General features: G+C 52.8%; 1 protein-coding gene across 1 annotated transcript in view; it reads left to right on the forward strand.

Annotated features, from left to right (window-relative positions):
* CACNG2 (calcium voltage-gated channel auxiliary subunit gamma 2) overlaps positions 1–18,855 on the forward strand; it is a 111,218-nt gene extending 92,363 nt beyond the window's left edge. Inside the window, exons 2-4 of the mRNA XM_004418099.3 lie at positions 491–574; positions 17,086–17,226; positions 18,320–18,855. Of these exons, the coding sequence (XP_004418156.1) occupies positions 491–574; positions 17,086–17,226; positions 18,320–18,855 (761 nt within the window). The remainder of the gene's footprint in view (positions 1–490; positions 575–17,085; positions 17,227–18,319) is intronic.
* Positions 18,856–24,048: the final 5,193 nt, after the last annotated feature.

The following is a 24,048-nucleotide window of genomic DNA, read 5'->3' on the forward strand; positions in this document are numbered from 1 at the left end:
GAATTCCATGCAACTGCAGATGGGAAAGAGTTTGCAAGCTCATCTAAAGGGCTGTGGGAATGTTGGTCAGCCTCAGGCTGGGGGCTGCCTTCTTTGGAAAGCGATCTGCTTTCTCACATGCAAAATACAGGGAGACTCCCAGCCGAGTTGGGGCACAGAGGTGACATTCATCAGCCTCCTCCGGGGCAGTCCTCAGCCCAGAATCAAACCTCCGCCGCCCGCCAAGCTTCCGCTAATCCTCAGAAGCCTTGATGCAGGGACGGAAGGCTGGGTTTGAAGTCTCAGGCCTCAGATCCTCTCTGCAGCCCCGCGGGGGTGTGTTTTGATTCACCAGGCTGATGTCCAAACAGACAAAGCGATCTCTTCCTTCAGGGGCGAGGGAGAGGGCTTAGCCAGCTTCAGAGGAGTGAGAAGTCAGAAAGAAGCCAGTGGGCGCTGAGCCCCTGGAAATTATGATGTCTTATGTGCACCTTCTCCCCTTGTTTTCCAGGGAACTTCAAAGGTCTCTGCAAGCAGATCGATCACTTCCCAGAGGACGCAGATTACGAAGCTGACACAGCAGAATATTTCCTCCGTGAGTGCATGCAATTTTTTATCTCCCTCCTAGTTGTGGGTCTGCCTTCCATCTTTTGAGGGCCGGGACTATCTAGAGGTCTCTGTCACAGCAGAGGGCAGGAAAAAGCTGAGCCTCCTCCCTTTCCTCCTGTCCGAAGGCCAAACCTTCATGTATGTTGTTCCCTCTGCCTGCAACACCCTTCCCTCCCCTCTTTGTCTGGCAAACTCCTACACATCCTCCAGGTCTCAGCTGAAACACCACCTCCTCCAGGAAGTCCTTCATGCCCCTGAAGAGGTTCCCAGAGCACAGCACCTTTATCATGCTGTGGACTCCTTGTCTATTTGAGCAACCATCTCCCTCGTGGTCCTGTCAACTCTGCTAGGACTCTACCCATCCTGTTCGCCATTGTATGTTCCCAGCCCAGTGCCCGGCACCTAATACGCCTCAGTAAATATTTCTTGAATAACTGAATGAAGAAACTCATCAGGCAGTGCCAGATGGGAGCTTCTACCAAAATAATCAATGAGATTTTTTTTTATTCCCCCACAAGTCAAGTCAAAGTTAAATCCCAATGTGATAGCTGTGATCTTAAATCCACCTGAGACATATTATCAAGAGAAAGCTTTTGAGACCCAAAGAAAATTTCTCAAGAATCAGCAAAAACTAACAAGGTACAACGTCCCCTGAGAAAGGGATTTCCAGGAGAGGGGCTGAGGGTCCTTGACGCCTGGGACAGCAAAGCCGCCCTGAGCAGAAGTGGCTGAAGGCTCTGCTCGAGGCTCTCAGGCGGCTCTTCCGGAGGAGGTTTGCTCTGCTCCCAGGAGCACCCCCCTTTCTGCTCCCAGGCACCCTTCCCGGCCACAGGGAGGCCGGCCAGAGCCTCCCCCAGCCCCCACGGCAGCGTGGTTAGCATTACCCACGGATCACTTTTATGAAAAATGTAGGAGGCATTTTATTATATGGATCACTCCTGTCTCTTTCAATAATTACTCCTCACATCAAACCCGATGCTCAGGTCAGCCTGGAATCTGGGCTTCGTTGAAAAGCCCATGGAACATAAAGTCAGCCAGGCGGCTGAGAAGAGAAAGGAAGGGAACATGATGTGATTTATAGATTTCTTTGTAAAGAGGGAGAAAATATCTTACAATGCTCATCATTTCCTTTTATGAATTCTCATAAGACACGGCTCTTAAATGGAATTCCTAAAGGGCTGCTTGGTTATCCCTCCTCCTTACTGTGTCTGGGTCTCTCGAAGGAGCCTGGTGGTGGTCTAAAGGCAGATTGAGCACCTTCTGTATGCTAGCCCCTGTGCTCAGTGCTGGGGAGATCAACTTGAATGAATGAGACACAGTCTGTGGGCCCAAGTAGAACAGAGCCTGGCGGGGAGGAGCCTCAGAGAAACTGCTGGACTTGGGAGACACGGCCCGGCAGAGATACAGCCTGCATGCAGAGATGGAGTGGGGAGGTAGGCCAAGCCCCACGCAGGAGCCACACTGAGCACAGCGAGGGTGAAACGCCTTAGCAGCTAGATGCCAAGTGCTTGGGGCAAGAACTTTGTCTCATTCATTGCTGTGCCCAGAACAGCTCCTAGAATACAGTAGGTGCTCAATAAATGCTGTTTGTTACATAAAGGAAAGATATGAGATTCTTCCATGGCTATTCCTACCATTTCTATACCTCCATTTCCTTATTTTTAAAGAGAGAAGAGCTTAGAGTGTTTGATTTATTTTGGTGTCTCCAGACAAGACTTGAACTTAAATTAGTGTTACTGCACAAAATTGGGGTTCTCTTGCCCAAAGCACATGAAAAAAGCCAATTATTATGTATCCAGCTTTTGGGAAAAGAAATGTAGCTTTATCTTGCAAGACTGATCTGCAAGGAGACAGGAGGCATGTGCCCTCAGATCTGTCTCCCGGATCCAGGGCTTGGGGCACCATTCATGGATGACAGCAAGGCAGTCTGAGCATGGAGACAGATGATTGGAGGCAAAGAGAAATGAGGAAATTGATGATCTGCGCAAGCAGAGTCAAGCTTCATGCCTCTTCATAGGATGCATGTTCACAAAATGGTGGTGTTACCATGATCAGAGGGTGGAGTTCTTAGCTCCTTGATGTCAAAAGGTCACTTATCGGGGCCGGCCCCGTGGTGTAGTGGTTAAGTTCCGCCCACTCTGCTTCGGTGGCCTGGGTTCACAAGTTTGGATCCCAGGTGCAGACCTACACCACTTGTCAGCCATGCTGAGGCTGTGACCCACATATAAAGTGGAGGAAGATGAGCTAACAGATGTTAGCTCAGGGCTAATCTTCCTAAAGCAAAAAAAAAAAAAGGTCACTTATTGAGCATTTGCACAGGCCCACTTCATAGGTTGGTGGTCTCAACCAGCCTGGACTGGAGTAGGGGGTCTCAGTTCCTGAAAGACAACTCTTAATTACTCTGTTGATAAGATGGGCTCAGGTGAACTGGAGGGTGAACTGTAACCTGGAGGGCCCGCGGTTGCATTAGCAGCACAGGATTCCAAGGGTCTGAGTTGAGTTGACTTAATCCAACAATATTTTTTGAGCATCTATAACGGGGTTGGCAAACTTTTCCTACAAGGGACCAGACAGCAAATATATTAGGCTTCGTGGGCCATACAGTCTCTGCCCCAACTACCCAGCTCTGCCCTTGTGGCACAAAAGCAGCATAGGCAATATGAAAGCAAAGGAGTGTGGCTGTGTTCCAGTGAAACAACTTTATTTACAAAAGCACACAGCAGGCCGTGTGTGGTATCCTTTGCTGACCCTTGATCTATAAAACACTAATCTTGGGCTAGACAACAGAAGTATTTTAAAGCTGGAAGATGTGAGTTCCTCTCATTCTCTATTAAGCTCTAACCTGGTTGGCTAGAGAAGCTAGAAGACAGGGATCATTCTTCTAGAAGGCTCCCCTGCCCCACCTGGGTGGGAGGAGCTGGTGGGAGTGGCTTCAGCCCAGGGAGGTGGGCGGAGCTTCTCCCAAAAGTGGGAGTGGCTTCAGCCCAAGGAGGTGGGCAGAGCTGTGTCTGGAAGTAGGCGGAGCTGCACCCAGGGTGGGTGGAGCCTGAGCTGGCTCACAGTTCGGGTCTGTGAAACCCATCCTCACAGCACACCTGCCACGTGGGAGGCCATGAGAGAGGCCATGACAGAGCCGCTGTCCCTGAGGGCTCGCTGCCATGATGCAGGCAGGGACAGAAGGAAATGTGTGGTATCGAGTGAGCCTGGCCCCTAACCCAGACGGGAGGAGGTCATTCCAGAAGGGTTCCCTAGAGAAGGAAGGTGGCACCCGAGCTGAGACTTGGACTCTGGAAGCATTCATTCATTCATTCATTCATCCACTCCTGAGACATTCACTAATCACTCACTATGTGCAGGTCACTGTTGCTGGTAGCGGGGACCCCAAGGGCGAACTAAACAAAGAAAGTCAGTGTCTTCATGAAGGTTACGTTCCAGCGGAGGAAACAACAGTAAGCAAGCCCACAAACAACCCAGGAGACAGTTCAGAGCGCTGTGCTGTGCGGGGGTGGAGAGCGAGGGGCGGCAGAGGGCAGGGAGCGGTGTAACTTAGGTAAGGTGGCCAGGACCGCTTCTCTAAAGGAAGAAAGGGAAGGAGCTAAGAGGATGGCGGGGAAGCGGTACCCGAGGAGGGAATAGCAAGAGCAAAGCCCTCATTAAGGCAGGAACAAGGTGGTGTGCTGAGGATCAGCGGGGAGGCCACTCTGATTGAGCACAGTGCCTGAATGGAGGGCATCCTGCAGCATGAGGTCGGAGAGAGAGCAGAGGAGCCCGATCACGCTGGGAAGAAGTCAGATCTCGTTCTCAGTGTGATGGGAACCATGAGCAGGGGACATTGATTGGGAAGGTCAATTCTGGGCCCTGGGGTGGGGCAGGGAGGCCAGTGGGGGCTGTCGCCGTCCTCCAGGCAAGAGGCCATGGCAGCTGGACCAGAGTGTTGGCTGTGGTGATGGTGAGGAGGGAAGAGCTGTTTGGGAGGCAGAGTGGACAGGAGCAGGGGTGGCCAGGTGATGGGGGTGGGCCAGGGGACAGGACACTGTTGGGTTTCCAGAGGACAGTAGAGAACTGTGAGGAGGAACAGGGTGGGCACAGGAGATCCAGGAAGGCGGAAAGAGGCTCAGCAAAGAGAGACGCCAGAGCCCTGTGCACCCAGACCAGCATCTCTGGCCTTGAACATTCACACTCAGCCTGCCTCAGACTTGGAGGGGCAGTGGGGCAGGTAAGATGGTTCCAGAAAGGCGGCTGGAGCTCCCGCTGTTACCAAGGTCGGGGGCACAATCTACTGGACTCTGCTTGCCTTAAGGGCAGAGCGTATTCTGAACCAATTCTGCCTCCCCAGTGCCCAGCACAGGGTCTGGCACGGGGCCAGCACACCTCTGGAGTGGACAGAGGCCTGAACGTGGGACTGCAGACCTTGCCAGGCAGACCCATGGCTCCTGAGGAACCCCGAGTGTCTTTTCCTTGACTCTTAGGGGCTGAGCATCCTGGTACTCAGGAAGCCAAAAGAGATCTGAGCTGCCCAGGGGGTGTGGGTCCTTTTCGGCAGCAGAAGAAACAAAAACTGGGCCCTCATGACACTTGCAATCTACTGTAAATGAAATTAACAGGTTAATTATACAGTCTGTTAAACTGTTGAGAAGTGATATGGAGAAAAATCAAGCAGTAAAAGGGGATAGGGAATTCTGGAGTGGGAATGGGGTCAATAAAGTCCCCACTGTGAAGTCTGAGCAGAGACCTGAAGGAGGTGAGAATGAGCCGTGTGGATATCTGGGGGGAGAATGTTCCAGGCAGAGGGAACAGCAAGTGCAAAGGCCGTGAGACAGGAGCCTGCCTAGAATGTTTGCAGAGCAGGACTGAGGGAGGAAGACAAGAATAGACTGAGCAACGAAGAGGGAAGGAAAAGTGCAGAGAGGCCCTGGGGCCCTGTGGGTTATAGCCAGCACTCGGGTGTTTGCTCTGATTGAGGTAGGAAGCCATTGGACGGTCTGAGCCGAGGAGTGACACTATCGCACATGTTACCAGGACCCTCTGGTTGCTACGTTCCTAACAGACTGAAATAGGGCAAAGGCAGAACACTTAGGAGCCTGCTGCAATAATCTAGACAAGAGGTGACGGCAGCTTGAACCAAGGTGGTAGCAGTGAAGGAGGGGGAAAGGGGTCAGACTCTGAAAATATTCCCAAGGGACGGCACACAGGATTTTCCGAAAGGCTGCCTGTGGATTTCCAGGGAAAGGAACGAGTCAAGGGGGGAGCCAGTTGGGACTGGGGAGGATCCGAAGCTCAGGGTCAGCCACATGAAGGAAGAGAGGCCTGTGGGAGTCCCTGGGGAGATGTCCTGCAGTTCGGGACTCACAGGACAGGTCCTGGCCCGAGTCAGGAGTTCGCGAGTTGTCAGCACGTGGATGATAGTTGATGAACGCCCCAAGGGAGTGGCGCAGAGAGAGAGGAGGCTGGACGGAGCCCCAGGACTCTGGAGTTGAGAGCCCAGGGAGCTGAAGAGGCCCCAGGAGAGGAGGCAGAGGAGGGGTGGCCAGTGAGACGGCCTGGGCATCTCCCGCCATCCTGGTTCCATCAGCTGGCCTGAGGATCTAGAGCGGAGAGGGAGAGGAGAGAAAGCCAGAAGGGCATGGCTGGACAGGGGTGCAGGGTTCATCTCCTGGGGGCGCAAAGAAGGTGCGGCTCACTTGCTCTCAGTCCAGCAGGCCAAGCTGCAGGCATTGCCCAGAGCCTCCTGGAGGACCTGGAGGAAGGAAGGCGCCCAGGGAATATCTCATGGGACGAATGAATGAAAGAATGAATGCACGCTCTTACTCTCCAATCCTCATGGGTATTTGAGGAGTTCCATAGCTTCTCCTGAACCATAGAGTCCAAGGGCTCCCTAGTGACAGGAGGACAGCTCCAGCAGGCCCTGGTCACCATCCTGGGCCTCCCGACATGTGGGCCCCATGCAGGTGTGGCTAGTATGGCCCTTCCCACCTCTCACTGGCTGACCCGGGAATGAATGGTGACCAGAACTGTTTTTCCCAACCAGCTCTGTGGGGCCGTCGGATGTGTCTGCTGTGACAACCCCCCATCCTTATCCCTCCTTATCTCAGCTTGAGGAGGTGGTGATGACCAGGATGTGACTGTCGTTGTCGTTGGTGTGTCTGCGTATCTGTCTTTGTGCACGAGGGTATGAGTCAGCGCTGTGTTCTGCGTCTTTCGGTGCCTGCATGTCCGTGCGTCTGAGTGTCTGTCAGTCTGAACATGTAAGTGCCTGTGTGTTTGCACATGTCTGCTTGTGTGCATGTGGGTCCCTGCGTGATGTGTGTGTGTGTGATGTGTGTGTGTGTGTGTGTGTGTGTTATGTCCAGGAGATGAGAGTTGGTATTTCCCAGCTGTCCCAATGTGATCTGAACAGGGAAAGAAGATTCAGAGGGATTTAGTTCCTTCCACCATCATGTATTAAGCATCTTTTGTATGCTAGACCCCAAAATCCACTGTACTGCAGCCCAGGACTGCAGGGTGGGGTTGAGCGAGAGCAGTCAGCACCTGGGGCTGGGTGATGGGCCCAGGGTCAGCTGACACACTCTGTCCAGGGGGAGGGGAGGGGCTGGTGCCCACAGGTCACATGCACACATGCACACGCGCGCGCGCGCACACACACACACACAGCAGAGTTGCAGTATCAGGGCCTCGCCACGTCCATCACTCTTTTTCCAGAGCCAGAAGTGAACAGAAGGGGGAAGGGACGGAGGGCTCTGCCCAGAGCCCTCCGTCCCTTCCCCTCAAAAGAGGTCTCACCTGAGTACACTTGAACTAGGAGTTGAGCCTTTCCAGAGTCACTGACCACCTGAGAGCAAGAATAGGCAGGGGGAGAGTTCCCTAGGGCAACTGTGGGCCAGGAACGGACACCTGTCAGGGAAGTGGAACCAACACCTGTCTGGGAGGTGGAACAGACATCTGTCAGGGAGGTGGAACAGACACCTGTCAGGGAGGTGGAAAGCAGCCAAGGCAGGGAGGACCGACATGAAGGTTATTTTGGGGGTAAATCTACGGAACTTGCCCACCAGTAGGAGACGGGCGAATGTAACCTCGGGCTTGAGCACACACTGCCCAGGTTCAAATCCAGCTCTGCCACTTCTCCGTGAACCTCCCTGGGCCTCAGATTCCTGGCGATGGGGGTGATGTTCACTGGTACCTTGCTGGGCTGTAACGAGGCTTATGTGAGCCAGTGTAAGACAGCTCTCCACACCAGCCCAGAGCACAGGAAGCACTCGGTAGGCATTAGTCATTATTATTGCGTATGTTACACAGTGAAAAGTGCAAAGGAGAAAGATTAAACAGGGAAGGGAGAGAGGGAGTTTTCAGTGGGATGGTCAGAGAGGTCCTCTCTGGGAAGGGAACATCTGAGCAGAGACCTGAAGGAGGTGAGGGAGCGTGTCTGGTCCTGCAGATGCTGGGAAGAGCATCCCAGGCAGAGGGAACAGCCAGTGCAAAGCGTCTGAGGCTGGCATGCTCGGGGGCAGGCCGGAGGCCACATGGGTAGGGAGAGGGTGTGAGCGGGCAGGTGGGAGGCCAGGCCGGGACCTGCGGGCCTCAGCTTTACTCTGAGATGGGACCAGGGGAAGGTTCTGCACAGAGAGGCGAGGACTGAATCCACACCAACAGCCTCACTCTGCTTCTGCTGGAGAACTGACTCTGGGGTCTGAGCAGGAGTAGGGAGACCAGTAGGAGGTGAGGCCACAGTCCAGGCTAGAGAGGCAGGTGCCTGGACCAGGGTGGAAGTGGGGGAGGTGGCTGGGAAGGGGTCTGATTCTGGATGTATTTGAAGTCAGACCCGGCAGGATTCACTGACAGCCTGGGTCTGGGGGAGGCATCCAGGAGTCCTGGCCAGGGGACGGTGAACGTGCTGCCTCCCCCGAGCCTGGGAATGGAGGAGGAGGCTGGGTTGCAAGGAGGCGACCACTCTGTTTTCTGACCTGCGTGTCATGATTTCCCTTATGGATTCTTCTCCCCCGCTGGACCATGCACAGCTGGAGGACACCAAGAGGAGCAGCCGCAAATAGAATTCTCCTCCCACCCCCCCCAACCCAGCCCAGCACAGGACCTGTCCCAGGTCAGGTCCAGATGTTTGCTGAGTGAATAAATGAGGAACCACTCTCCCTAGGGCTGCCTGGCACGTCCCCCCTCTTCCCAGAATGAGGACAGAGGTGGATGTTGGGTCTCAAGCGGAGCCAAAGCCACCCTTCCCAGCCTCAGAGAACCCCCTTCCTCCATCCCCCTCTGCTGCTCCCACCAGGCACCAAGGGATTCCCTAGGTACCTAAGCCTGGGTGGTGTGGGGATACCAGGTGTCAAGGTCTGAGCTTGGGACATGGAGTGAAAAGGCCTGATTTCAAGGTGAGCTCCACTCTGTGGCCTTGGGCAAGCTACACGACTTCTCTGAGCCTCCATGAGTACCATCCCCTGGGGGGCTCTGAGGATACAGTGAGACTAGGGTTAAGGTGGTGCTTTGTTGGGGCTCCCCAGCCGCCCCAGGGGAACAGGGAGGGAAGTCCACCACCCCCTCCTTCCCGCCCAAGTTTAGAAGTGTGATGACACATCCTCCCAGCTCCGGAAATGCTCCCATTTTACAGAGGAGGGAAAAGCCGAGGTGCAGAGAGGGACAATGACTCACCCCAGCCAGGTACACTTTCTAGGACGCCACCTGCCCCCCACCCCGACATCATCCGAGTGCTCCAGACTGCTGCCCCAGCCCCACAGCCCCTTCTAGCAAAATCATTGTGAGAGACATTCCCGCCAGAGGTCATCAAGGTCAGTGTGGCCAAATCACACCCTGCACTTAGGGGTCATGCTCAGCGGCAGTGCGTACTCACTCACATCCACACAACCAGAGAGAGCGTTTCACAAGACGGTGCCCACCCCTTGCGCACTCCCCACGCGTCCACGGTTTCTATCCTGTCCCAGTTCAGCTATTTAAGTGCGGGCTGCAGCCACCACGCTGACTTCACAACCCAGTCATGAGTCACAACCCGCACTTTAATAAACACCAGCGAGGTAGCCCAGGCCCATGAGAACAGCAGCAATGTGCCCTGCTGTGGTGAGAACTGAGGTTTCCCGGCGCTCGCCGGGTACCCGGCACCGTTCTACTTGCTTAAAATGCGTTTCCGCCTCAGTCCTCATCCAGCCCCAGGAGCGGGGTGCCAATGCTCTCCCCACAGCAGAGGGGGAGCCGAGGCTCAGAGGGCAGGCAGGGCAGCGAGTGAGATGCAATCAGGCCATCTCTCTCCTGAGCTCCTGCAGCTGATGAGCAGCCCCAGAGACGACGGGAATTGGGAGAGCATCCGGCCCCTGCACACATGGCGCTCCCAAAGGAAGCTCGCTGGGCTTCCAGGATTCCTCTCCTGTGTCATTCTATACAGCAGACATTCACTGGACACTGCACTGTGTGTGTGCCAGGCCTGACACTTTGTACACTATCTTCATTCATCTTCACAACAACTCTAAGAGGTAGGTACCGTTGGTGTACCCATTACACAGAGGAGAAAGGTGAGGTGCTGAGGCCACACAGCCAGTGGGAGGGCCGGGGGTGACCCCAAGCATCCGCATCTAGAGCCCACTCTGACCACCACGCTCGACTTGCCTCTTTTCCTCTCATCCACCATCTTCTTTTTCCTCTTCCTCTTTCTTGGAAGTCTTTCTCTCTTCTCCAGCAACACCTCTGTCTCTCTCTCTGTCTCTCTCTGTCTCCCACTCTCCCCCACCTCTCCCATCCTCTCCTCTCCTTCTCTTGCTCTCTCTCCTCCTTCTTCTCTCTCCTCCTCGCTCCCCCCTCACTCTCTCTCACACACACTCACATACACCCACACACTCTCTCACACACTCATACATACTCTCTCACATACATACACTTTCACACACACACACACACACTCTCTCTCTCTCTCACACACACATACACATACACATTTGTTGCAGCCCATCCCCTTTCATGGTCACTGGCTACCCCATCCAGCACAGCGTGGAAGGAGAGAGGGAGAGATGTCCAAGAACCTAGAACCTTCTCCCCACCCAGCACATCTGTGATTCTATCCCATTAGAATGGATCAAGTCCCAAAAGGGATAACAGGCATAAAGAGCTTAACACCGTGCCCAGAAAATAGGGAGCCCGCCCTCCATCACCTGATTATGACAACTATTTTGATTAAAGGCCACGCCTAGCATGGGGGATAGGCATGAGGGCGGCCCGGCTGAGGGGCCCTGAGGGGAGGTCTTGGGGGGCACAGGACCATCAGAGATGGACGGGACCCTAGAGGTCATCTGGTCCAACCCCATCAGAGTGCAGACCTGAGACCCAGAGAAGGGAAAGCGCACACTCAGCTCCCATGGAGAGCCAGCAAAGAGTGGGCGCCAGGCCCAGGTCTGCCGACCTCCCACCCCTGCACCCCATGGACCACCACTCCCCCCTCCTCCTCTGCCAGACTGAGTGAGGGGATAACAGGGCCTTTGCCCATCCTCCAACCGTGCCCATCGTGAAGAGCGATTTCACAGCAGGACAGCCATAGGTGCCAGGGCCCAGTGGGTCACTAGATCCTGAAATGATTTGTCTGCAGAATTTGGCCAAAAAGAGGATTCACAAGGAATTTACGACCCAGGCCACCCCCTCCAGAAGGGACGATGTCATTCCTTCTGGGTACTTATGACACTCTTCATTTCTGTCACCAGCATAGAAAATAATAAATTGTGCATAGTTTACCAACATTCTGCGTTTTCAAAAGCTTCCACATCCTTCTATCATTTAATCACTGTAACCCTGTAAGGGTTCAGATTTTCGTCCCCATTTTACAGACAAGGAAGTGGAGGCCCAGGGACACCAGGAGATTTGCCCAAGGTCGTCCCTAGCCAGCCACTAAACACTGGGGCTCCCCAAGCCTCAAGGGTGAGCCCTCCACTCTTCCACGGGCAAGCTCTCCTGTGCTCACCTCTGCGTCTGCGACTCCCGTTTATACCTTTCTGCCCCAGACTTCACATCCGACTGCCCCTCCATGCTCCACGTGCACATCCCCGAGGCACCTCAAGTTCAGTACGTCCCAAACCAGCCTCGATTTCCCTCCCTTGACTCCTTAGGCTTGATAAAGCTAGTGGTTTTATCCATCCAGACCTAGAAGCTATCCTCAACACCACTCTCTTCTCCACCGGATCCACCCATCAGCAAGCCTTAACTCACCTCCTAAACATCCCTCAAACCCGCCCATCTCTGCCCACAGCCTTAGAACCCACCTGGTCCAGGCACCATCGCTGCTTGTCCGGTCAGCTGCAATAGCCTTCTCGCTGGTTCCCTGGCGCCACTTTTGACTCCTTCTTAATCCATTTGCTTCTTAAGATGCAAATCAGATCGTGACAGCCCTGCCTACCTGAAGCCCTTCACTGTTTCCCACTGCCCTGAGGATAAAGGCATGCGCTGTGGCATGAGCCACAGGCCCCCGGTGACCCGTGAGCCCCCACGTGGCCTGGCCCCCGCCTGCCTCATCTCCCTTAGTGCTCCCCAGGCCCCTCCACAGCTCTTTGTGATCCAGCTCCTTTCAACTCCCCAACAAGCTGCTTCCTCCAGTCCTGGCTGGTGCTGCCTTCTCTCCCTGGACCTCTCCACACCTGCCTCTATTCTGCCCAATTAGCTCCTCAACCATCCACTGTCACTGCCTCAGGGAAGCCCTCCCTGATCCACATGAGCTCAGAGGACATTCTGAGAGGTGGGCAGTGTAGGGCCTGAAAGCAGGGGAGCACAGTGGTTACACAGAGAGCCTAAGTCAGACTGCCTGGCTTCACAAACCCAGCTCCCCCATTTCCTCACTGGGTGGCCTTGGACAAATGGCTTAACCTCTCTGTGCCTCAGTGTTAGCCTGTGTGTGAGGGGGGTAATTAAAGCACTTACTTCATAGAGTTGTCATGAGAACTAACGAGTTAATATAAGCACAGTGCATGAAACAGTTACGGCATACACTAAGCACTCAATGAACATTACATGCGACATTAGCCTGTCATGTGCCTTCATGGTGCCGTATGGGTACCTTTCTTTCATAGCACTTTATCCTGGTTGATAATTTATACATTTATCCGTGCTTTTATCTGATGACATATATCTCCTTCACGAAAACATAAGCCCTATTAAGACACGGACCAGGCCTGGTTTGGCGCCCCTCATGTCTTCATGCCCAGCCTGGAAGCTGGCACAGTGGCCAGCACGCAGTCTATAGTTATTCACTGGACTCACAGCTGGTGAGGAGCAGAGCATCTCTCCGCTCCAGACCAGGTGGCCTTTCCCCAGTACAGTGTATTATGCTCTCAGCCAGGCGTGGCCAAACTGCACCTAGCAGGCCAAATCCACCCACCATCTGTTTTTGTAAATAAAGTTTTACTGGAACACAGCCATGCTCACTTGTTTACATATCGTCCATGGCTATTTTCATGCTACGACAGCAAAGTTTGAGTAGTTGCAACGGAGACCATATGGCCAGCAAAGCCAGAAATATTTGCTCTGTCCATTTACAGAAAAAGCTTGCCAACCCCTGCTTTAGGTATTTGCAATCTCCTTGAAGCCGAGGCCCATCGTTTCATGGGGTTTTATGACGTTTAAATGAGTTAGTCCATGGAAGGCACTTAGAACAGGGTCTGGCACATAGGAAGAGCTCCATAAACACTAGTAGGTATTGTGTAGTTCCCTATGCTTACTCAGAGGAGATCAATAAATATTTGTTCATTGAATAAATCATATATTTTCTGCTCCTCGCGATAGATTTTAGCCCTAAGACCACCCCAGCCTCAATGGGAAGTCAGGACAATTCATAGAGAAGTTGTGTCTGGATGAAGGGGGGGCAATGGAAATAATACAAATTGCTACCTTTTACTGTAACTTTCTAGTGTAGAAACAGTGCAGATATTATCCAATTTAATCCTTACGAGAGCGCTTCTCAAACTTTCCTGCACAAGGATCTTGTTAAAATGTAGATTCTAATCCAGTAGGTCCAGGGTGGGGCCCGCGAATCTGCGTTTCTAACAAGCTCCCCATCCCCCATGATGCCCGCGATGCTGGTGCTCTGACTGCCCCGTGAGCAGCAGGGCCTCACGACATTCCTGCAAGCTGGATATTATTCTTACTCTCCCCATTTTACAGGATGGAGAAACTGAGGCTCAGTGGGTAAAGACCCTTGTCCAAGGTCTCACAGTTAGTAAGTGACAAAGCCAAGATTTGAACTCAGCAGTGACTAACTCCAAGACCCCCGTTCTATCTATGACATCGCCCAGCCAGAAAGACCTCCTTCAAGAGACTTCTCCAACCTGGGAGTCCCTGCCTGCTCTAAACCAGCTTCCTGCCCAGCCTGAACCTGGGTCGCGCAAACTTCAGCCTTCCTAGGCATGGTGCTGTTTACCAGCTGCCCCCGTCACCTTCTTTCAGGGCAAAGAAGCCTCTTCCAAGGGATGCTGGTGTTTGGGTTGGCTCTGCTGGGCCAAAGGGGCCTCTGTTTGTATTGCCCACTGGTCACCATTGTTTAGAACATACCGTAGCTGCTTTGGGATGTTCTGAAGTGGTCTCATTTTTTCCACATTGCTCTCTGCTGGCTGCAACATGGCAGACCTCTCCCTCCTGCCTCCCTCCCTCCTGTCCACAGACATCTGGGCTCTCTTTGCACACATGTGTACACACATGCGTCCCTGCACACACACAGCATGCCAGCTCCCTCCACAGCTGGAGCTCCTCTCTCTGCTGGCTGGAAGGCTGAGTTGGGACATCTGGGCTCCCACAGCGGACCCAGCTGAACTGGAAACATTAGGCCTGGGGCTACCTCGAGGCATCTGCTCTGAGGGTGCAGTCTGGGTCTGCCAAATGCAGGCATACCACGGGCAGGAAGAGGTTGCTTTCTTGGAGGGAGAATACCAGAGTCCTTCCTCTATCCTGCTCATTTGAGCAGCTGCTGCTGCCCCAAGGAAGTCACACCAACCCCTCTTTCTTTATGCTCCCATTCCCCCTTTTCAGCTGGTCAGAAATCACATCCACATGGAGAGGGCAGAAGCATTAGAAGTCATCTAATAGTCCACACCCATTTTACACTTGGGAATACCAGAGAGGGCAAGGTACCTGCCTTAGTCACACAGCAAGTGAGTGGCACAGCAGGGACCACAACCCAGATCTCTGGACCCTGCAGCACCCTTCCCAGGCTCCTTGGAAGCCCCGTAGGGAGAGTGCAGGGTGGTTCAAAAGTTGGGCTGATCTGGGCTTGAATCTTGATGCACTAGCTGGGTGGTCTTGGGCAAGTTCCTTCACCTCTCTGAACTTCAGATTCTCGTCAGTAAATTGGGGTTAAAACACCCCCCACAGGGCTGTTATGAGGGTTAAATTATATAATGTATGTTAGGTACCCACTCAGGACCCGACACAGAATGGTTGCTTAACCAATATTATCTCTCTTCTGAGTCTTCAATAAGCTCTCACCATCCCAGTGTGCTTATGAAGATGAGAATTCAGGTAGCTTTGAGTGTGCATGTCTGGACACGCATGTGTATGTGTGCAAGTGTGTGTGGGCTGGGGGTCAGGGTGGGGATACAGCGCCTTATCTTGGAAACGACCTGCAGAGAGAGAACATCTGCTCAGAACTGGGGAGGAGGTTGCCCCGTCCTTGCCTGGTAGGGAGAGTGGTTCTGAGATTGCAGAGGAACCCAGCTGCCCCCACCCCGTGCGCTCATCCTCTCACCCCAGCTTGGGTTTGCCCCACACATGCCTTCCTGGATACAGCTCCATCCTTCTTCTAGTCCCCCCAAAATAAGCCACTCACCTAACAGCATCCGTGAGCAGTGTAGATTTACTAAAGATCCCTGGGGAGAGAGAAGAGGGTTTTTACATCACACAAGTCACAGAAAACTGCCTAAAATCCTCTTAGAGAAATTCCTCAAGTTCTATATAGAAAAATTCTCTTCTCCACAGAGGCTTCGAGACCACACTGCCACCAAAAGGGGTGCGGTGCGGGGAGGCCCTCCTCCTGGCACCTTCCCCTCCAAAACGCACATCCCAGCCAACCCCTGGGCTGAGCCAAAGGTCCGTCCGTCTAACAGGACGCAACTTCCTCAGAAGCCATTGAAGCAACCCAAACATGTAAAAACATCCTTTTCCCGACACTAGCCTCCAGAAGGCTCTGCCTCTTGCCCGGCCCCGGCTCCCGGGATGGGGAGCCATGAGCTTACTCACTGAATCTGGGTAGAAAGAAATATTTCACTTTCCAGCGACACTTTGTGGAGGACCCACACCTCTGGGTCCTCCATCCTGATACTGTCTCCCACATACACACCCCGCTCCCCCAGCTGCCTTCCCTCTGCCCTCAGCATCTGCGCCCTCTGCCCTCCCGGCCTCCCACACCCAGGAGTAAAGCATTCATTAAAATATGCTTTTCTTCTCCTGCCTGTTTGTCAGCCTTTCCTTCTTACCTTATCCTGAAGGAGTTTTTCATTTGCTTTTTATGTTTTTTTTCACTTTCTCTTTTCTTTGCCACATGTCTGCTGCTTCCACTTTCTGGACCATTTCCCCACATTTATGCACTGGACGAGTTTGTCTTGGGGGCTTACTGTGTCTTTAGCACTGAACTAGGTGATAGGGACAGAGAGAATAGAGAGAGAGAGCTAAAAAAAAGCCACAGTTCTTGCCCTCATGGAATCCCAGGGCTTGTGGTGGAAGTATATATATAAACAAATATTTACTGTAATAACTATCCTTTATCAAATATTTACTACATGCCCTCAGAGACTTATCTAAGTGCATTATCAGAATTAACTCATTTAATCTTCACAATAATCTTAGGAGGCAGGCACTATTATCATCCCCATTTTACAGATGAGGAAATTGAGGCACAGAGGTAAGATAGCTTACTCAAACTTACCTAGCTAATAGATGCTAAAGCCATGCCAAGTGACTCCCTAACCACTGTAATATACTGCCTCTCAATGTGTCCCAAGGGCCCCAAAGCACAGACGAGGGAGCTAATAACTTTGCCTAAGGAAATCAAGGAAGGCTTCACAGAGCAGAGGAAGAGACTTTGAGTTGGGTTTTGATGGATGAATAGAAGTTTGCTGAGTGAAAAGAGCAGGAAAGACATTCTAGTAAGAAAGCTCAGTATGTCACAAGTCAGAAGCAGGCAATGACATGTCATGGGAAGTTTGCTGTGGCTGGACAAGAGGGAATGTGAGGACAAGAGGCACGAGACTGGAGGTGGGCAGAGGCCAAGTCACACAGGCCCTGTGGGCCTCATGATGCACTGGAGTTTGGTCCTTGAGGCAGAGGGGAGCCACTGAGAGGCTGTGAGCTGGACGTTGGCTTGCTCCCTCTCCCTCCTCTCTAGCATTGCTAAGCAACCTCGACTCTGGTCCTGTGTCCACAAAGCCCCCACTCCTGTGGGCTGCTCTCTCTCCTCCCTCCTGCATCCCTCCATCTCACAGCCATGCCGTTCTCTCTCTCCCGACCCTCCGTGTTCCGCAGGGGCCGTGAGAGCCTCGAGCATTTTCCCAATCCTGAGTGTGATTCTGCTTTTCATGGGTGGACTCTGCATTGCGGCCAGCGAGTTCTACAAGACTCGACACAACATCATCCTGAGTGCCGGCATCTTCTTCGTGTCTGCAGGTAACGGCCACTGAGCCGGGCAGGCCAGAGTCCAGGCCCGCCAGTGGGGACAAGGCTGAGGTGTGGGTGCCCAGTGGCTGGAGGACCTGGGGGAGAGAGGAGGGGCGGTGGAGAGGAATCTCCAGGCTTTGCAACAGATCATGTTGCAGAGAAGGCAAGTTGTGCTGGGGCTCCTGCCCCACAGCAACGCCTGAGCCCCCACTGAGTCCTCCAGCAATATCCCCAGACCCTGTCCCTTAGCCCAGTAGCCCATCTTCCTCCCACCTCTCGGAAAAGGGCCCAAATGCCGGGTCCCTTACAGGGTACTGGGCCTATCCTCACTCGCCCTCTCCCCTCACTGTCCTACCTAGGTGGGAGAAGGCAGGCACCGCAAAACCATATTTCTCAGCCCAGTTACGTGACGAGTCACACTGGCTTCAGATGCCAGAAAAAGAACACGGGCTGTAGCACGAGCCATTTAACAAGAACAACTAATGTGCACGTTATGACATCCCAGACTCTAACAGCTCTCATGTGTATTAGCTCATTTAATCCTCTCCCTGGCCCTACATGAGTCAGTCCTATTATTACACCCATTTTACAGATCTGGAAACTCAGACAAAGCTTACCTCACCAAAGGCTTTGAATCCAAGCAGTCTGGCTTCAGGAGCCAGTCTTAAGCTCCTGCTACACCAGCTTCAAATCCCTGTGCAGCCTTGAGCAAGTTACGTAACCTCTCTCTGATCTGTTTCCTCACCTACGAACCCCTTGAAAAGCAGTCAGCAGTGAAGGCAGGTAGTACATGCACAGTAAACAATATCTATTGTTATTATTACTCAGTACATGGTAGAATGCCTCTCTCGTCTCCCCCCTCTTCCCGTATCTGTTTCCAGTAGCTCTTCCCTTCATGGCTCTCTCCAAATGGAAGGACAAAATATTAAGGTGGTGCTTGCCAACATCCCTCTGTACTGGCCCATCGTCCACCATGAAAACACTGGACCAGGGAAGGCCGGTCCAGCTGCCCCATCCTTTCATCCTGCCCAGTGCCTGGCGTCCTCCTGGGAGACTAACATCCTTCTCTCCGCTTCCCCGCCCCGCCCCTCCGCGCCCGCAGGTCTGAGTAACATCATTGGCATCATAGTGTACATATCTGCCAATGCCGGAGACCCCTCCAAGAGCGACTCCAAAAAGAATAGTTACTCGTACGGCTGGTCCTTCTACTTCGGGGCCCTGTCCTTCATCATCGCCGAGATGGTCGGGGTGCTGGCCGTGCACATGTTTATCGACCGGCACAAACAGCTGCGGGCCACGGCCCGCGCCGCGGACTACCTCCAGGCCTCGGCCATCACCCGCATCCCCAGCTATCGCTACCGCTACCAGCGCCGCAGCCGCTCCAGCTCCCGCTCCACCGAGCCCTCGCACTCCAGGGACGCCTCCCCCGTGGGCATCAAGGGCTTCAACACCCTGCCGTCCACGGAGATCTCCATGTACACCCTCAGCAGGGACCCGCTGAAGGCCGCCACCACGCCCACCGCCACCTACAACTCCGACAGGGATAACAGCTTCCTCCAAGTCCACAACTGTATCCAGAAGGAGAACAAAGACTCTCTCCACTCCAACACAGCCAACCGCCGGACCACCCCCGTGTGAAGCCCGCGGGGGCCTCGCCAGCGCCCGTCCTGTCCGGGCAGAGCCGGGAGGAGGGGCGCGGCCCGCGGGGTGGGCCGGGGGTGGGGCGGGGGGCACCAAACCATCCGCGGGGAAAATCTTCCAAAAGCAAAAAAAAACAAAAAAAGAGAAAAACATAAGTAAATTAAAAAAAAAAAAAAAGAACAAAATATAAGAGGAACAAAGAAGCCGAACAACAGGCAATGTGAAAAAATATAAACGAGGGAAGGAAAAATAAACTCTAAAAAAAGCGAGAGAGGATAAAAAATTAAAAATAGAAAATAAATCTAAAAGAAAATGCATGATTTCCCATGTACCATTATTTTAACATTTAATAAAAACCAATTTAAATGAAAAAATAAAAGGGAACCAAGATAATGTTAAAGCAAAAAATGAGAAGGAGCAGAAAGGCAGGGGGATGTTCTTTGCATTTATCAGGGGTTTATGTTACTTATTTTTCTTAACGCAGGAGAGTTACTTTTCTGTTCCCTTTAACCCCAAGCGGGCTCTGCCTCCCTGGGCAAGGGGGGTGGAGACTCAGAGGCCCAGGGGGCCAGGTGAGCCTCTGGTCACTGCCAGGTCCCTGGAGCCTCTGGATGGGTGCCCCGGGAACGCTGGGCAAGCTCGGTGGCTTGCGAGCCGGCTCCACCCAGCATTGATGGGGCAATTGTAGGCCTCCAGGTGACCCAAGAGTCCTTGGTCCCTCCTGTCCGAAAGGTGCCTGGAGGGGGTGCACTTGGGGCTTGCCCAGCCGCCAGGTTCCCAGTCCTTAATGGTCCTTAACCCACTGTGATGACTTCCTAGGCCTTGAGGGAAGGGAAGGAGAGGGGATGGCTGCGGGTGGCTTGCTGAGATGGTGGAAACCTCGGAATCCTCAGGGTGAGCCTCTTGGGGTCACCACCCCAAGCTCCTGTTCTTTGGGGCAGGAGATGCCCACCCCCCCGGGGGGATATAAAGCAGCTCTCCCTCCTCACCCCCCACCTCAGGGCCACCCGATGACCCTGGGGCGATGGTGGACCCCCAGACTCATAGGCCCCCAGTCCCCAGGAAGGGGGGCTCATTGACCCTTTGGAGGTCCTTGGACTTGCTGAAGCCCCTCCGGGCCCAGCAGGTCCAACAATGACATTGCAAAAAGGTTTCTTTTTACAAAAGAAAAAGGAAAAACAAGTGGTGATTTTTTTTTTAATAAAAAAACCACAGACTATAAATAAATGTAAATATATAATAAGTGGATTTACTTGCAAGAAAATCAGATAGTATTTTTCTTTTAATTCTTTTCCAGCTTTAAACTGTGAAAACAAAAAATGGGGTGGGGTGGGGGACTTAAAATTTAGCAGGGACCTTGTAAAGAGAAAACAGAACAAATATATAAATCCATTTTTTAAAAAAAACTGTCGTGAGAGATGAGAGTTGGGCTTAAAGCCGGCGGGGAGAGGAGAAAGATCTCTTCCTTATACCAGGAAGGTGCTGCTAATGGGGAAGAGAGAGAGAGAATCACCATCGAGAATCTGGTCTACACGAAGGAGATGGCACACCCCACTCACATACACTCACACACACACATACACGGTCCTCAAAGCCCAGCACCAGAGTCACTCACAAGAATACAAGCTCAGTCTAAATCCTTCCATCCTCATACACAGCCAGAGGCATGGTTCAGGGAAGACTGACTCGCGCCCTCCAAAGCCATCGACAACACTAACAGCTCCATGCTTACCTTCATGCTCACGCGCGCCCTCCCGCCACACCATGTGCCAGTGCGCATGCGCACATACACACACACACTGCCCGCTTGCGTGCATGGAAAGGGCACCAGGCTAGAATCCAGCTTTGGATTCTGGCATCCCTTGCTGCGTGGCGTCTCTGGGCCTCAGTTTCCCCGTGGGTGAGCATGTGGATTGACCCAGATGAGCTCCAAAGGCCCATTCTTCTTCTTGGTGTCGATGACTTTTAAGATATGCCACCCGCCTAGAGGAAAATGCCAGGGAAGACCAAAATAGCTGCCGTCCAGCCCCCAGACACGGAGAACATTCCCAATTCATCAGTCAGCCACTCAGGCGCACACGCACACACACACACACACACACACACACCTCATATGCCTCCTCACTGTGCTCCCAACCCCCCGCCCCCACATCGTGTCAAAGCAAAAATACACACATGTGAGCAAACGCATCCTGCCGTTCAGACAGAGAGGAAAAAGGCACCAGAAGTCCCCAAAGCCACCCTTCATTTTGTGTTCCCTTTCTTTAATGCCATAACCCAGTCACAGAGAGGGAAGGGGGCTTCCTTGAGAGAAGACATCAGCCACCAGGCTTCTCCCACTGTCTTTAGGGATCAGAGAAAAAGAGGATCCTCCCAGGTTTGCTGGGAGGGGTTGAGGCTGAAGGGATGGAGAGGAGAGTTTTGCGAAGTTTGGTCCCAGGGTGAAGACCAACCCCAAAAGCTGAACTTACACCGTGGACTAAAGTCTGGGGGCGCCCTGTGTTTCTCCCCTTTCTTCCCAGAGCGACAAGGGCCAGTTCAGACTGAAGGAAACCCAACAGCTTTCCGGAGCTCGAATTTCAGCCCAGCCTGGGAGTCACTCTGCTGAAGGAGGGAGTGGGGGGGGGGGTCCTGCAGCCCCCATCAGCACTCCTCGGTTGGCCTCTTTCTTGACACTGGCCTCCCTCGAAATTTCTCAAATTGAGCTCTCTGGGGAGTTCGAGGGAGTGGGTAGCAAACACACTCCTGACTGCCTTTCCTGTCTTTACTCTGGGAAAGGAAAGCTCTTTTCTCAGGTCAGCAGCAGCTGGAACCCTAGACTCAGCCTGAGCCACAAGGCAGAACCTCTGCCTGCCCAGCCCGGAAGTGCACGGGAGGCCACAGGAGCACGGGGCAGAGCAGCAGGGGCCAATGTCAAGGTGGTGCCCAGGGGTGCCCAGGATTTCTCAGTCTGGGCAGAAATCGCGTTCTCTCCCTCTCCCCCTCCAACCCTGCCCACTGCCCCACCAGATTCCTAACCTGAAAGAGTCAAGGACTAGAGAGAAGAGAGGGGCCCCAAGAAAACAGGGAACAAGCGGGCGCTGTCCAAAGAGGAAAGCCAGCCCCGGTTCTCTGAGTTCTGGCAGATTGTTTGGGGTGACAATCAGTGCTTCCTTCCAGACCCTGAGGCCTGGGTCCTGCGTCTGCTTGAAGAAGGCCATCTGGGTGTGGGGTGAAGCCAGCACAGCCTAGAAAGGGCTACGGGGCCTGGAGGGAAGGAGCTGGGATGGGGACTGCAAGGGCACTGCTTGCCAGGGTGGACGATTGCTCATGTCCAGCTCAAACCAGTTCAAGAAACCAACCTCCATTTTATTTTCTTGGTGGGTCCTTTTTTTGTTTCCAGACTGTTAACAGAAAAAAATTTTAAAAAGCAGAAAACTAAAAAAAGAAAAAAAAAGAAAAAAATCCTGGTACATGAAATAAAGATTTTTTTTATAGCTTGGTCCTCACTTCAGTGGATTTCTTTAATTGCTTTCCTGACTCCTGGCAGCCCATTTAAAACAATTCTAAAGCCGCAGAGTCTCAGAGTTGGGGGATGGGAGGCTTAGAAGCCATGCAGTAGAGTGTCCCCACCCCCCAGGTCACAAGGGTCCTCTTAAATATCCTTACTGATACTTGCACACCTCCAGTGACAGGGAGCTCACCCCCTCCATAGGCAGCCACAATCCTTGCTGGGCAGCACTCATTGGTGGAAGTCTCCTCTGCACCATGCGTTTCTGTCTGCTCTTCCTTTGAATCCAGCAACACTGAACGAATCCCTTCTGTTTTCAGCATAACAGTCCCTCGGACAGTTGAAGACCATGAGACGACGTCCTTGAGTTTTCTGTTTTAGACTAAACCAGCTCCACTCCACATCCCAATGACACTCTAGGGTTTCAGTTTTCCCCATGAAAGTGTGCAGCCCGAATAGACATGACCCTGCCAGTGGACTCGCGGGGCTCCCTGCACAGGGGTGCTCCTCGGAGGGGACTGTGGATCAGGAGATGATTGGGGAGGATATAGCAGGGGGCCCTGGGACTCTCCTGACTTGGAGAGACAGAAAAGGCAAGACGGAACGTGTCCTAGTCAGCTGGGGCTGCTATAACAAAATACCATAGACGGGGGCTTAACAACAGAAATCTATTTCTCACAGTTCTGGAGGCTAGGAGTCCGAGATCAAGGTGCCAGCAGATTCCGTTTCTAGTGAGAACTCTCTTCCTGGCTTACGGATGGCCGCCTTCTTGCTGTGTCCTCACACAGCAGAGAGAGAGAGCTCTGGTTTTTCTTCCTCTTCTTATAAGAACACTCATCCCATCAGGGGACCCCCACCCTCACGATCTAACTTTATCGCCTCCCAAAGACCCCACTTCCAAATACCATCACATTGGGAGTTAGGGTTTCAACAGATGTGTTTTGAGGGGACACAAACTTTCAGCCCATAACAGGATGCTAACAGGAGCTTTGGACCCTTGACATTGTAGAAAGGCCCCATATGAAGGCAGCTAGAGAGCTGGCCGCCAATGTCAGCCTCGGTCTGGTCAAATGGCCAGGGTCAGCTGTTTGAAAGAGGGCCTCTCGAAATGCATTAAATACATTTAATTTAGTTTATTTTAACTTTAAAAAAAAAACCTGTCATACTGAATAGGATGGGAGGAAAAAAGATATTCCAAATCAAATCAAGATTTAAAAAACAAACAAAAAAGAAGTCGCCTGTTGGTAAACTGTAAAATGCTTCTCCTCCTCCTTCTCATCCCTTCCTGTGCCCACCTTCCCACCACCACCCTTAGGAGTTGATTACCCTTGACTCAGAAGGTCAGGTATAAACTCGCAACCGATGCCATGACAAACAGGAAAAAAGAAAGCTGACCGAAGCTTGTTTAAAACAAAAACATTATGATACGTGGCTCTGAAAAGAGGAAAAAAGCTTCCTTCTGCCCTACTGATATCTACCATCACAGACAAAAAATCGTGGGGGCTCATTTGTTACAATGGTTGGGGTTCACTGGCCTGCTTATTTTCATGTTTTCCGTTGGAGAGCCAGAAGAGTGATCCATGGGGAGCATCCAGGTCGCCTTAGAAACAGCCATGAGAATGCACAGTGGTGGTGACAGGGGAGAGTCCCAGATGAGGGACACAGACCAGGGCTTCTTCCTGAGCTCCGGGACGTGGGGT

The sequence above is a fragment of the Ceratotherium simum genome, chromosome 25, assembly GCF_057802395.1.
Source record: "Ceratotherium simum simum isolate JZ-2026a chromosome 25, ASM5780239v1, whole genome shotgun sequence".
NCBI lineage: Eukaryota > Metazoa > Chordata > Mammalia > Perissodactyla > Rhinocerotidae > Ceratotherium > Ceratotherium simum.